The 12,303-nt window shown below is 45.8% G+C and overlaps 1 protein-coding gene across 2 annotated transcripts in view; it reads right to left on the bottom strand.

The window, feature by feature from the left end:
- INPP5A (inositol polyphosphate-5-phosphatase A) overlaps positions 1–10,619 on the bottom strand; it is a 136,030-nt gene extending 125,411 nt beyond the window's left edge. For both annotated transcript variants that reach the window (XM_014945316.1, XM_014945315.1), the window contains exons 1-2: positions 10,574–10,619; positions 513–613 (exon numbers count right to left, since the gene is read on the bottom strand). In XM_014945316.1, coding sequence (XP_014800802.1) covers positions 513–586 — 74 coding nt within the window. In that variant the 5' untranslated portion in view covers positions 587–613; positions 10,574–10,619. The remainder of the gene's footprint in view (positions 1–512; positions 614–10,573) is intronic.
- Between the last annotated feature and the right edge of the window lie 1,684 nt (positions 10,620–12,303).

Below are 12,303 nucleotides of genomic sequence, written 5' to 3'. Positions count from 1 at the left end.
GGGCGGGGGGACGGAGGACGGGAGGGACGGACGGACCGTACGTGCCCGCGGCGAGCGCGTCTCGCCCACACCCGCCGAAGGGCCGGTGGGCTCCGGGAGTCCCTGCGGGGTCGGCCCTGCCGCCCGTGAGCTGGGACCGCCCGCTCCTCCTCCTGCCCAGCCCCCGCCGGCGCCTCCGTTAATGAGCTGTGAGTTAATGAGCCCTTTGGAACGTCGCCGCTCTCAGACGGCACCGGGACGCGCCCCCCCGCCCCGAGCCTGCGGCGGCTCCCCCAGACGGAACCCCGGCTCCAGGCACAACCTCCTCCCTCCCGGGGTGACACAGACGGGAAGAGACACGCCATGTCTCACCAGCGCTGCCATTACTGCTGCTTGCTTTGATGCTCCAAAGCACAGACCCCCGCCCGCCCCCGGCACCCCAACCTCCCAAACATCTCGAGGCTCACACACTGCCAAGGGCTTCTGCTGAAAATTAGATCCCCACTACAAGCTACAACTCTCCGGTTACTCACTTCACAAACTTGTCCACGTGAGACATGGAAGCTTCATAGTTTTTTCCTCCAAATTCTTGACAGTGTAAAGCCATGAAGTGGGGCTTGTGCGCGTGTACAACCTGAAACCAACCGAGAAACAAGCATCAGCAAAGTTGTACCCACAAGTAAGCCACACAAATCCAGATGTGCCATCTCCAACAGACCATTACCAGCCCTTATCCGAGAGGCAACTGGCAGAACAGTAATAAGCAATACAGGGAGCATAATTTCTTATGCACATAAAAGACTCCTAATACACAATAATTATCTCAAATACTTAGCTAATACTTTTTTAAACTATGAATTAGTTCCTAAGCATTTAAAGCAAATATGTAACCTCTCCCAAATCATCTCAAATTGGGCCTAGCGCCATTAAGATGTCAAACATCTCCTTGTCTGGGAGTTGGGTGAGTTCAGACACCTGCATTAATTTGTTAAGTAGGTTTTTTCCACTGTTACAAAATTGTCTCCAATTGGCTCATGACAGAATGCTGATTAGCTGTCATATTTGATATTTTTATTCATATAGTATCTTATTTTTTAAATTATTTGAACACCACACACACACTACAGTGTATATATACACCTGTATGTAATACAGGAGGCACATAAATCCACTGTGATATTTCAAGTGTTAGTCTTGTATAACAGAAGTGTCTCAAACACTAAATAGTCAGCACTAGGATGCAATTATCATACTAAAAACTCTAGAATGTATGCTTTTTTTGGTCATGTACAAGCTCAAATATACAGTATTTATAGATTTATAGATTATTATTTATTATATAGTATTTATAGATTTGCTGCTGCATAAAACACACAGTTATTTTGTCCCAATATATTTTCTCTGCATTAGCTGTTCAGATCGCAAACACCACCTCCACCACCATCCCCCGCTGACACCGAGTCTCTGAAGCTCATGCTTCACATCTGACTGTCCTGTGAATGACTGGGCACAAGTTACAGGACTATTTCATTTTTTTGAAAGGAAACAGTTTGAAATAACAAGTAGGGGCTGGTGCAAACACTCAGGACCAGTAACTCGTTAGAAATCTGCACGACGAGTCACCGCTATTTGTGACTTGGTGGCCCTCGGCAGCCCCAGCCAGCACAAAGGCCACGTTGTCCGCGCGGCCATCCTGGGCCAGAACGTCTGGTTTCCAGGAGCTGCCGCTACCAGAATAATAAATCGGCTCTTCTCTGCAGGGTTTGGCAGGTTGGGGGGCTCAGTGTCCCCCATCCTCCCCACTCCTGTGCCGGGGTGGGGGGGCAGAGGGAGGTGCAGGATGGGCACGACGACTGCAACCATTTCTAGAACTTCAACACACTGCAAGGAAGAATAACTGAAAAAAAAAAAAAAAAAACCAACAGGGATAGCTCTCCCTTTTGCTGCTGGCACCCTGAAACTCTGAAAAGAGATAGACACAATAAACCTTCACAGTCATGCTTTTAATTACGTCAATCAACAGTGACTAACTCTACTGTAAAAAGGCCTTTAAAAATGTTTCTTTCAAAAGCACAGTAGAGAGAAATTGCCATCTGACCTGATGAGAGGGTGCAAAATTCCTCATTCCTGACCATGCAAATAATCTCGTTACAAAATCAAGCTAAAGGCAATGAATTAAAGATTAGCAAAATGTGAAATCGGGCAGCTTTCTGTTGAGCAAAGGCCAGCAGTAACCCGTCCCTGCTCTGAACTGCCACCTCCTCCTGGCAGCAGCTCGGGGACCAGCACTCTCCCAGCATGTGCTGCTGAGGGGGATGCCCCAGGGACCCTGCTCTCCCTCCACCGGGGGCACAGGGGGCCACCAGCAGTCACTGCTCAGGGGAGCGGCAGGAGGGAGCCCCTCCATCGCTGGTGGGGGCACAGGGAGCCCAGCAGTGACTCCGAACGCCGACACCGAGGGGAACGGGCATCCTGCTACCGACAGACCAGGCAGCGAGTTCAGTCAACTACAGCATCTCTGTTCCAGACCAGGCTTGTGAACAGGAGATAACAGCTGCTGGTTTCCGAGTGATCTCAATAAGTCACTTCCTCCCTTGTACCTCAGCTTGCCCATCACCGAAACACATCTTGGCACCCACCAGCTCAGTGGGGCCATGTGAGGTGAGCTACTGACAAGTGTTACTATATAAAGGAAAAAAGTAAACACTCCCTCCCACACAGGTGTTTGTGTATCTTTGTGCACTTCAGTGTGCTCATTAGTGCCAGTTTCTGCCCAACACCCAGGACACGCAGCGCTCTGGCTTTGGAAATGGGCTGCCATCAGTAAGGAACCCAGGTGAGCTACAGCAGGACCCAGTGGAAAGTGCAACCAAAAGAAATGAGCGTTTCCACCACACTCCTCCTCCTGCAGCAGGATGGGTCTGAGTCACCATCACTAAGAAACACCCCGTCCCGCAAAGCACCAGCCGCTCACGGGGGGACCTGAAGGTGGGACATCCCTAAGCATGAGGGCGGCACTGCCTTAAGGGACCACCCACAGCCTGCAGTCAGAGTCCACTACCAACCAACTAATAACCAAGCATCTTAACAAAGTTTAACTGGTTGGTTCATTTTCTTCACTGTCTTGGAGATAAACATTAACCCAACACAGTCTGCGAAGTCGAACTTCACAACAGAGCTCGTTTGTGGTCCCCGAACAACTCACCCTGTGCTTTATTGCCCCAAATCAGTTCTGGCTTCCCAGTCCAGATCTTATCTATTGGACAGCTCTATGAAATTACCATAATTAGAAAACAGTTGTAGCTATTTAGTCTCATAAAGCAAATATATCCAACTCTTCTTGTTTCAAAGCAACACATTGAGTAACCGCTTATTGCGAACACAGAAAAATGTGCTGGTTCCTCATGTCACTCACTTTAACTGCTACAACACTTCGCTTCAGTAAGATCTCTTCTTACACAGCTAATAAAAATAGTAAACTGGTAAGGCAAAAGTAAAATAAATGGTTTCAATTAGGATACAGGCATAGAGTAGCCCACACTGATGAGCAATGAGTAACAGGGAGCCTTGACTGTGGAGTCCTGACTGGAGAAGACTCTGGAGGACAACCATGCTGTGCTACAGCAACAACAGAAACAGCTCCAGACTCTGAACTGAGAGGCCAGATACAGGGCTTTTTTTCTTCATACTCAAATCCCTGACAGTCTGAAATCACAGGAGGTATTAAAATAAGTGATATGCCATTTTTAATGAGAAAACACACTGACACAATAGCAGAGAGAGGCCTTAGTGGCATTGCTTGCAGGTTAAACCTCAAAAACATACCTGAGTATTAGTTATGCCCTCTCATATAATAAATACCCTCCAACTAAGAGAAAATTGGCTCTGCTTCATTACCTTTTACTAGTTTTCTACTGTTATGAAAGAACAAACAGTAATAATGAGTAATGAATACTTCAGAGTTGAAAACTCACAGTTGCCAGAGGTTAACGATCATATACAAGATCACATAAACACAGAATTTGCATCTACAGGAACACAGTGTTTTTACAAAGCTGGGCATTATTCTCCATTTCTGGATACACAAGAACAGGCAAAGGAAGCCACGATGGGTTGGTTCTCCTTTGGGACACATGTAATTGAGCAAGATGCTCCAGCATGGTTAACTACAAATACAAAACTGGTGAATATAAATACAAAGTTAACACCTTTCCATCCCTACAGGCCCTTGTCTGTTTAGACAGGGACAGGGGACAGGCCAGAGGAGAGTGTCCCTGCAGTGGCAGTGCCCGGTGAGAGCCGCGGGGCAGAGCCAGTACCGGGAGGGGACTGACCCCGCGCCGCAGCCGCCAGCTTGGCAAACGGCCGGAGAGGAGCGAGGGCACCGTGTTAGACCTTGACCCACGCAAGGCAGGAGAGGAATGTGAGCCTTGATCTCTCATATCCAGGATCACTTCGTGGTTTGTTTTTTTTTTTTAAATAATACAGTCAAAATATCAAACTATGAGCTTTAGTTTCCTCCTGAACTGTGAAATATGTAGAAGCCAAATTAGCATTTCTGGTCCTAAAGCATTCAAAGTATTTGCAATTTCTATAAGTCTAAAGAACAAAAAAAAAAGGGGGGGGGGGGAGAGAGAGATTGAGATTTTTGCAAGTTCCTTGTATTTCTGTATTTTATATTAACTGACAAATCCAACTTCTAGCTCTCTATGTGATTCAAGAGACTCTGATGACAGCCTTATTGGGTTTTTGCTAAAGCATTCTGAAATTCCCTGTCCCTGGACCCACAACATCTGACATGAGACCTTAGCCGTAAGAAAGGACCATTGATAAAACCCGTAAGTCTTCTACGGTTAAGAAATGCTATAAACAAGGTTGTCTATGGAGCTTGAATTCAGTCCCTCCATCCAGAAAAATTTAGCTGTTATCCATGGTCTGTCTATGCCAATGACCCGATAGGCTTGATCCCAGTTGTCCAAAAGTTTTGCATTAAGAGGTTTGGCAGCGAAGCCTCTGCCGCGCCGGTGAGAGCAGCGAGCAGCGAGGTACAGGGGCAGAGGGGACAGGATTCACTGCTGCCATGCCACAGGCGGGACGGTGCTGGGTACTCTCCAAGGGAACCATTACTAATGGCCTTCATTTCTGAAGCACAACCACCCCGGCATCCCCCCCCCCCAAATCAAAGTTGCGCTTTGGGGGCATCATCAGGGTTTAAAGAAGGAAAAGCCTGTGTGAAGGGGTTTCCACTGTACAACCTCATCACACCCAGGTCCCCACAGTGGAACATCACCTCTGGTACCTCACCACACTGCAGGGTGACCATAGCCCAGAAAGTCATTATCTACCAATTGCTACTTGAATTTTAATGTGATTCAATGGTGTGCAGCAAACCAAGGACAGGAAGAGACTGAGCTGCAGTTACTGATGCGGCTCGCACAGCGGAGAGAACTCCACAACTGGCATTCTGAGCTCAAAACTTGTTACCAGCATGTACATACACTTATTTTTTCAAATCAGAAATTAGTTATTTTTCTAAGTTTCATTTACAAAATGAGGAAACATTTTTTTCTGGAGGTTTCCTCCAAAACTCAGATGAGGCATACACATGGAAATTTCCAGCTTAAGCAGGTTGATTTTTTTTTTTAACAAAGTTTGTGTGGCGGAAGCTAGTAATAAGGGTTGAGCAAGGGAAAAACGTGTTTCCCAGTACAGGCTATGGTTACATACTGATGCACACTATAGAAAAAGGAACCAATGCACAAACTGATAAGCGATTTACTTGAAGTCCACACCGCAAGATGTGAAAGCTCCCTCTCTGACCAGCCCCTGGCCACACTGCACGTCCCCCGGCCACACGGCGCCCAGCGTGGGCACGTCCCCGGCCGGCTGCGAGCCATCCCGCTGGGGCAGGGATGTCCCACCCCAGCCACCAGCTTCCAGCCACAGCCACACGGGTCAGTTGCACAGCGCACCCTGTGCTCAGGCTATGGATCCAACCAAACATAAACCCCCAAACACCCCCATCCCAGGTGAAAGTGCTCATCTGAAATGGCCCACTGGAGTCTGTAATAGAGCCTTTGGGTTAATCACCCCTTCCAGTTAAACAAACAGAATTAAGTCCACCAAAACAGTTAACAAACAAACTTTCTGAGTGGTTCCTGGCTTTTTATTTGTTTGGGTGGGTTTTTGCTTGGTTTTCCCCTCCCCTCCTCCTTTCTTTAAAACAAGTGACAGAGAAAGTTTCCATATAGCTATACCAAGATGGCCTTTAGCTTTTAGGTAAACTTTTGACTTCTGTATTACTAAAATAAAGGTTCTAAATACTCTCAAACACATTAAGCAACATGTAAACTGCATCAGGGAAAAAGCCCTCTGCCTCCACACTTGCATCCAAAAAGACCATTGCTAAAACTAGTTAAGGTTTTCAACAGCTTCAGCTCCTAAACTCCTCCCGCCCCAAACGCTAGGCCCACCACAGCTGAAGAAAGTACAAGGGATGGGGATGGAGAGGGCGAAGAGAAAAAGGAAAAAACCACCCTAAGTAGATCAATAAATCAATAAAAGCCCTTTTTGTGTGCCCTGCAGCCCTCCCCCGCAAAAAGCTTCTTGGGATCTCTTAAAGTTTCTTCTTCCCCCATATTTTTATCCTGACATTAAGGCTACGAGCTGGAGTACTGGGCACTCCACACAAGTGGGACAATAATCTGATTTGCATATTCTGTGAATACTCTATCATTTGCATAACCTCTAGTTCTCCAAATCATCCAATTTCTTCCGAAGTGCTAAACCCTTCCTCGTCACACACAAAATGCTCCAAAACCCTATCCTCACAACAGGAGTTCGCTCTCCTCCCAACAGCCACTCTCCCTCCTGGTGTCCTCTGTGGGAAGCTGAAAGAGAGTCCTTGAAAAGGCTAAACATCACTTAGCGACAACTAAAACAACATGCATTAACAGAATGCCTTTCACAGCAACCACTGGAAAGTAAACCAACTCTTTCTCGGGTGAAACCAGGACAGAACCAAAGCAGGTGACCTATATTTAGGTTTGAAGTCACAGGCACCACCTAAGATTTCACTACGGCACAGGACTCCGCCTTTCCAAGCACAGGCACATGTTCTTTCAAGCAAAAACGGTTTCAACAAAGTCAGCTGTGACCAACAACTGGAAAGGGACTTGGAGCATAAAGCTCAGAGAGAATCATCAAGCTTGGAACGAATGGTTTACCCGCAGCACGGGACACTGGCACGTCTGTGCGACTTCTCTGGGCAAGGGGCTCACACTCATCGCACTCCACTTGACACATAAATACCTCTATTATACATCCGCCTACGGCAGCACCACCACAGGCAGGGAAACACAGATTCGGTGTATCTACAGCTACTGATTTAATCACTGGGGGTAGTTAATCACTGCCATAATCCCAATGGCTCCTTGCACAAAGAAAGAGACTGCAACAACAAACAAATATATGAAGGAATAATTTAATCTGTATTGCAAGTTCTAACCTACCCCCCATCCCCGAGTCAAAGCACATTTTAGACAGTGGGTGAACATGACCCTTCACTGTCCCTGCCAACTCCAAACTTAATTCATGAAAGAGTAACGTCAGATGGCAGCAGCTCGTGGAGTGTTCCTCCTCCTCCCCTTCTCCAGGTGGACAGTGAAGCACAGCTGGTACCTCCTCCACCCCAGGACATCACCCTGTGGCCTCTGCCAGCCTCCTTAACAAGACTCTGCCATGCCTCACCAAGGGAGCCACCAGCCATGGGTCACCTTCCTGTGGTCCCTTTGCCCCGTCCCGGGGCTGTGCCATAGCAGGACAGCCCCATCCACCCCCTGTGCCCTCCCGGGGACCAGACCCTGCGCCCGAGGGCGTTCGGAGGGGACGGCAGGAGCCGGGGGCGTGCAGAGCCGTGATGCCACTGAGGAGGGTTGGGAACCAGCACAGGATGGGAGCCCCTGCCCAGCAGCTGACTTTCCAAACACTACAGATCAAGGAGAGATACTCCTGGGCACCTTATTCATCATTACAAATTAAAAAAATCAGTTCAGTGATGCTGAGTCAAGAGGCAATATGGTGCAAAATCTGATGACAACTATAGGAGAAAAAAAAATAATCCACTAGGCCAATTCTCAAACTGCCATATTTCAAGACAGCAAGCTCCCACAGCCTAGCTTTTGGAGATGAATTAAACACAATTCTTCACTTTCCTGTAGGGCAGGTTCTCTTCTGGCTTCACAGAGGAAAGCTGAAAACACAAATTCAAGGAATTCCAAAGCCAGAGCATGGAAATCACAAATGCAGATACTCTGCACTCCTCCTGAAGAGTACCACTACTCAACAAGATGCTCAGAAAAATAACTCTTCAAACAGATCACCACCTTGTCCTACACCAAGGCAGAGGCCGGAGGCTCAGGGAGGGAACTCCTGCTGGAGGCTGCCATCACACCATCGCACTGATCCTTCACCCACCACCTCTGGGCAGAAAAGGGGGAATGTGGGAGAGGAGCTGACATTTGCTTCTTTCTGCTTTATAGGTTAATTTAAAATTTGCTAACTTTAAAGTTAACACTGTTAATCCACGGAGGAGAAGGAACATGGTGTTCCTCGGCCACTTGGCGAACGTTTTTGATGATACTGTGCTTTAATTAGGTGATGTACTTTGATCAGCATGCTAAGTACTCACGGAGAGGTAGATGGATCTGTCAGAAGCCTCTTCTTGCTCCTGAAGCATCTCACTACTGGAGCGCTACCAGTGATGCTGACTTTTTCTACTACTGTGATTTTGCAAAAGCCAGCTGGCTGTAAGCTTCTTAATTATCTACATGCAGTGAGAATACACTACCTACAGCTTATATTGTAAGGAAAAGCATTAAAGAGCCCCCAAATGAATGCCATGGCTTCACCTGTCGGATCAAATGGAAAAAGCAGAGCAGCAAGGAGGAAAAGCTTCACTGCAAACTTAGTGATGGGAAAGCAGCCGGTCTGCGAGATCCAGGCCCCACCTTCCCCCCAGGAGCCCGTTGCCAGCGGCACATCACGGGCAGCATCTATTCCAGTGCTGCAGGACACGTGTGGGAAAGGCTCCCCCACCCCCGGGAGAATGCCAAATGACAATACCTATAAATATCCGCAATCGAGCTCAGTTCAACCCTTCCTTCGTCTTTAGTTTTCCTTGGGGCAAAAGCAGCAAATAACAGCAAACTGGTAGAAAATTACCCAGTACGTGATAGTTAGATCAATTTTAAACTACTGAATCAGATGTCACCCAAAATGCAGGCTCCACTTTGACAAGACCGAGACCGATGAGTCCAAGGAAAACAGATCGGACAAGACAGTATCTCTCGGCTGCACCAACCGCACTGATGGCCAACAAAAGCCACCAAGTAGCCACAGGCTGCCACACTGCAAGCTGGCATTAAAAACCATACCTGAAAGTTTATTTTAAATATTCTTTCCCGTTTGTATTTCTTAGACAAACTCTTTAACAGATTGTATTTTTCATGTTAATAATGTAGGATATTTGTAGATCAATGGCAAAAGTTTAAAAATTTTAGCAAGTGACATTTGAATGTTATTTCAGTCCTCCGTATGCTACCACATTCTCAGAAATGCATACAGCATATAATTAATGATGATACAAAAATGAAGTGACTTCTATATACCTGTCACAGCAATTAAAATCCCATATTTTAATTTACTGGAACTTAAAAACAAGCCCCCCAAATGCTCCTTTTGTTCTTAGACATCAATTCAAAGACTGTTTCCATTATGGGTTTAATTTCTAGAAACATTTTCAAATTGTGCTTCCTTTTTTGTAGAGATTATTTTGCTTACAAAAGGACTTCATCCTCAGAAGTTATGCAAACTGTATTGACACAACTACATATGCAAATTGAGTTCCTCAGAAGAATGGAAAAAAATTGTGGTCTGCGGTTTATCTGGGTTTTGAGTTTACGAAGAAGCATTAGAAGTCATTTTCCAGTACTTCTGGTGAACTTCAGTTTGCAAAGCTTTTCAACAAAGCATGCAGAATTCAAATTAAAAAAAAATAATTATGAATTCTGAAGTTGTCCACTTGCTCGGTTGCTCCATGTCCTGGTATCAGGGCTGTACCGGGCCGCTTTTGGGACAAGCGTGTTGGTCTCTTCTTTCAGGAGCTTTCATCAAGTTTTATTCCACTTTCCAGCGTGTTTGGGAACAGGAGCCAGCGAAGGGAGCAAGGAGGGGGTGTTCCTCCGCACACCCTGTGCCTGCCCTCCCCAGCACCCCCACAACTGCCAACCACCACCTTTGGGGGTTTTCTTTCCTTCTTTCTTTTAAGCACAGCTCTCTCAGGCAGCAGATACGGAGGGGCAGAGGCACAGAGAGGGAGTGGGGGGCAGCCCAGGGGTGGGTTCAGGGCTACTTGATCTACAATTTGGCTGGTCCGGATCCTGTGCTCAGAAATCCCCCAAGAGACGTGCTCTTTGGAGTGGTTTTGACTATAAAATTATTAGTTACTTCAATTTCAAAAGCCAAAGATCTTCACATTATTAAGCCAACAAGCAAATGTGCATAGACGTGCCTGAGAAAAAAACATTTACCTTACCTGATAAAATTCCCGAAGCCAATTCTTCTGTAAATTTTCTGGCTGAAAAAGAAAATACAAAAATGAATTAAGAATGAGAGTAATGTATTTTTATAATAATATCCTAACATTTACTGCTTTCCTCAGTGCATTCAAGTGGGAAGTTTTTCCCACAATTAAAGAAAATCAGTACAAAATGAGGATGTTCCACCACAAGCACCCATGGACAGAACTCTCTTTTTTGTTTCTGAGTCCCCTCTTCTCAGATTTTCACTCAGAAAGTGTATTTCGTATAGGACTCCACAACGTTCATACACATGCAAGATTATCAAGTAATTAAACCAGCAACTTGATGCATATTGAGATCTGTGCTTTTAGAAGTGGAGATTCTTTGGCTGGAAATGAAACTCTCTAGAGTTGCTGGTGACACCCCATTCTCCCCACCTGACCTTCTCATTACAGGGATTTTCTGCTAAAGAGTGGGCTGAGGGAGGACCGCGCTGGTGCAGGATGCTCCAGTACTCAAGAGCCCCTGGCAAGACCCAACTGGGAGAAGACTTTCAAGACTGATGCAGAAGTTAGGAAAACTGAAGCAGCAAAAATCCGGCAAGTATGAAGTTCTGCCTTTTCAGAACAAAACCCACCCCATAAACAATTACAGATGGAGACAACCAATTTTCACACACTGTATGTACAGCTAAGTGAAACATTTGTTTTATCTTCAACAACACCACTTCTGGATAATTTCTGCATGATTGTGGGGAATAAAGACCCAAACCTCTAAAAATGTCATCTCATTAACTGATTATTTAGAACCTTAACTCTTCTTCTACTCACTCTGAACTCAATGAGACAACCCCCGAGGAACAGCGAGGAAGAACTGTTGCTTTTACAAAAGCAGCAGCAAGAGAAGAGCAAACCAGGAGCTGCTCTGATTTCAGGCTGACTTCTAACCTGAACTTATGAAAATAGCACAGGATTTATTAGTATTTTTGATATATTTTTTTAACTACTCAATGAAACAGATATGAACTGGGAACAGACTTTGTATATGATTTGTGTATTGAGCTAAACGAAAAGGCCAGATTCAAAATATCAAGAAAGCAAGATGTTGGGGATTTTGAAATTTCTAATTAGAATTTTCTGGTAGTTATGAAAACTAGATGAGCAAGTCCTGCGTTAGGCCCCAAGCAGACTTCAGCAGTGCTGTATATTTGTTTTCAAAACAAAGTACAGCCTTACTCAGTAGGTAACAGGCAATTTTCATGTTAACAAACAAACCCCACGCACTCCTCACTTCTCTTTATTTTATTTATGCTAGTAGCAAGATGTCCTGGGGACCTCTTAAGTTTTAAGAATAATCCAAAATTAACAGAAGTCAGTCACTTTTGTAAACCCACCAAAGCAAAGCAAACCCCGCTTTAGTCTGTATTTATGGACAGGAGGTGACAACAACCCAAGAATTGGTATTTTGGGTGACAATACCCCAAGAATGGGAAGAATTCAAGATCTCAAACCTACACACAACAAATCCACAGCAGCTACATTTTGAAGGTAGACCAGGAACACAACACGGCTCCACTCTTTGCCAGTAAAACCCCTCCTGGTACCCACTGTATTTTAAATCTGCTGGCACAGGCCAGCGCTCAAACAGAAGGGGAAAATGAATTCAGGTCACTCAGCAGAGGTAGTTGCCTGCACAGCCCTTTAAACTAATTAACAACAGAGAACAAAGTCGAGGGGGGGGGGGG

The sequence above is a fragment of the Calidris pugnax genome, unplaced genomic scaffold (assembly GCF_001431845.1).
Source record: "Calidris pugnax isolate Ruff unplaced genomic scaffold, ASM143184v1 scaffold89, whole genome shotgun sequence".
NCBI lineage: Eukaryota > Metazoa > Chordata > Aves > Charadriiformes > Scolopacidae > Calidris > Calidris pugnax.
Note: the sequence above shows the minus strand (reverse complement) of the source record. Positions and strands in the feature narration are given on the sequence as shown.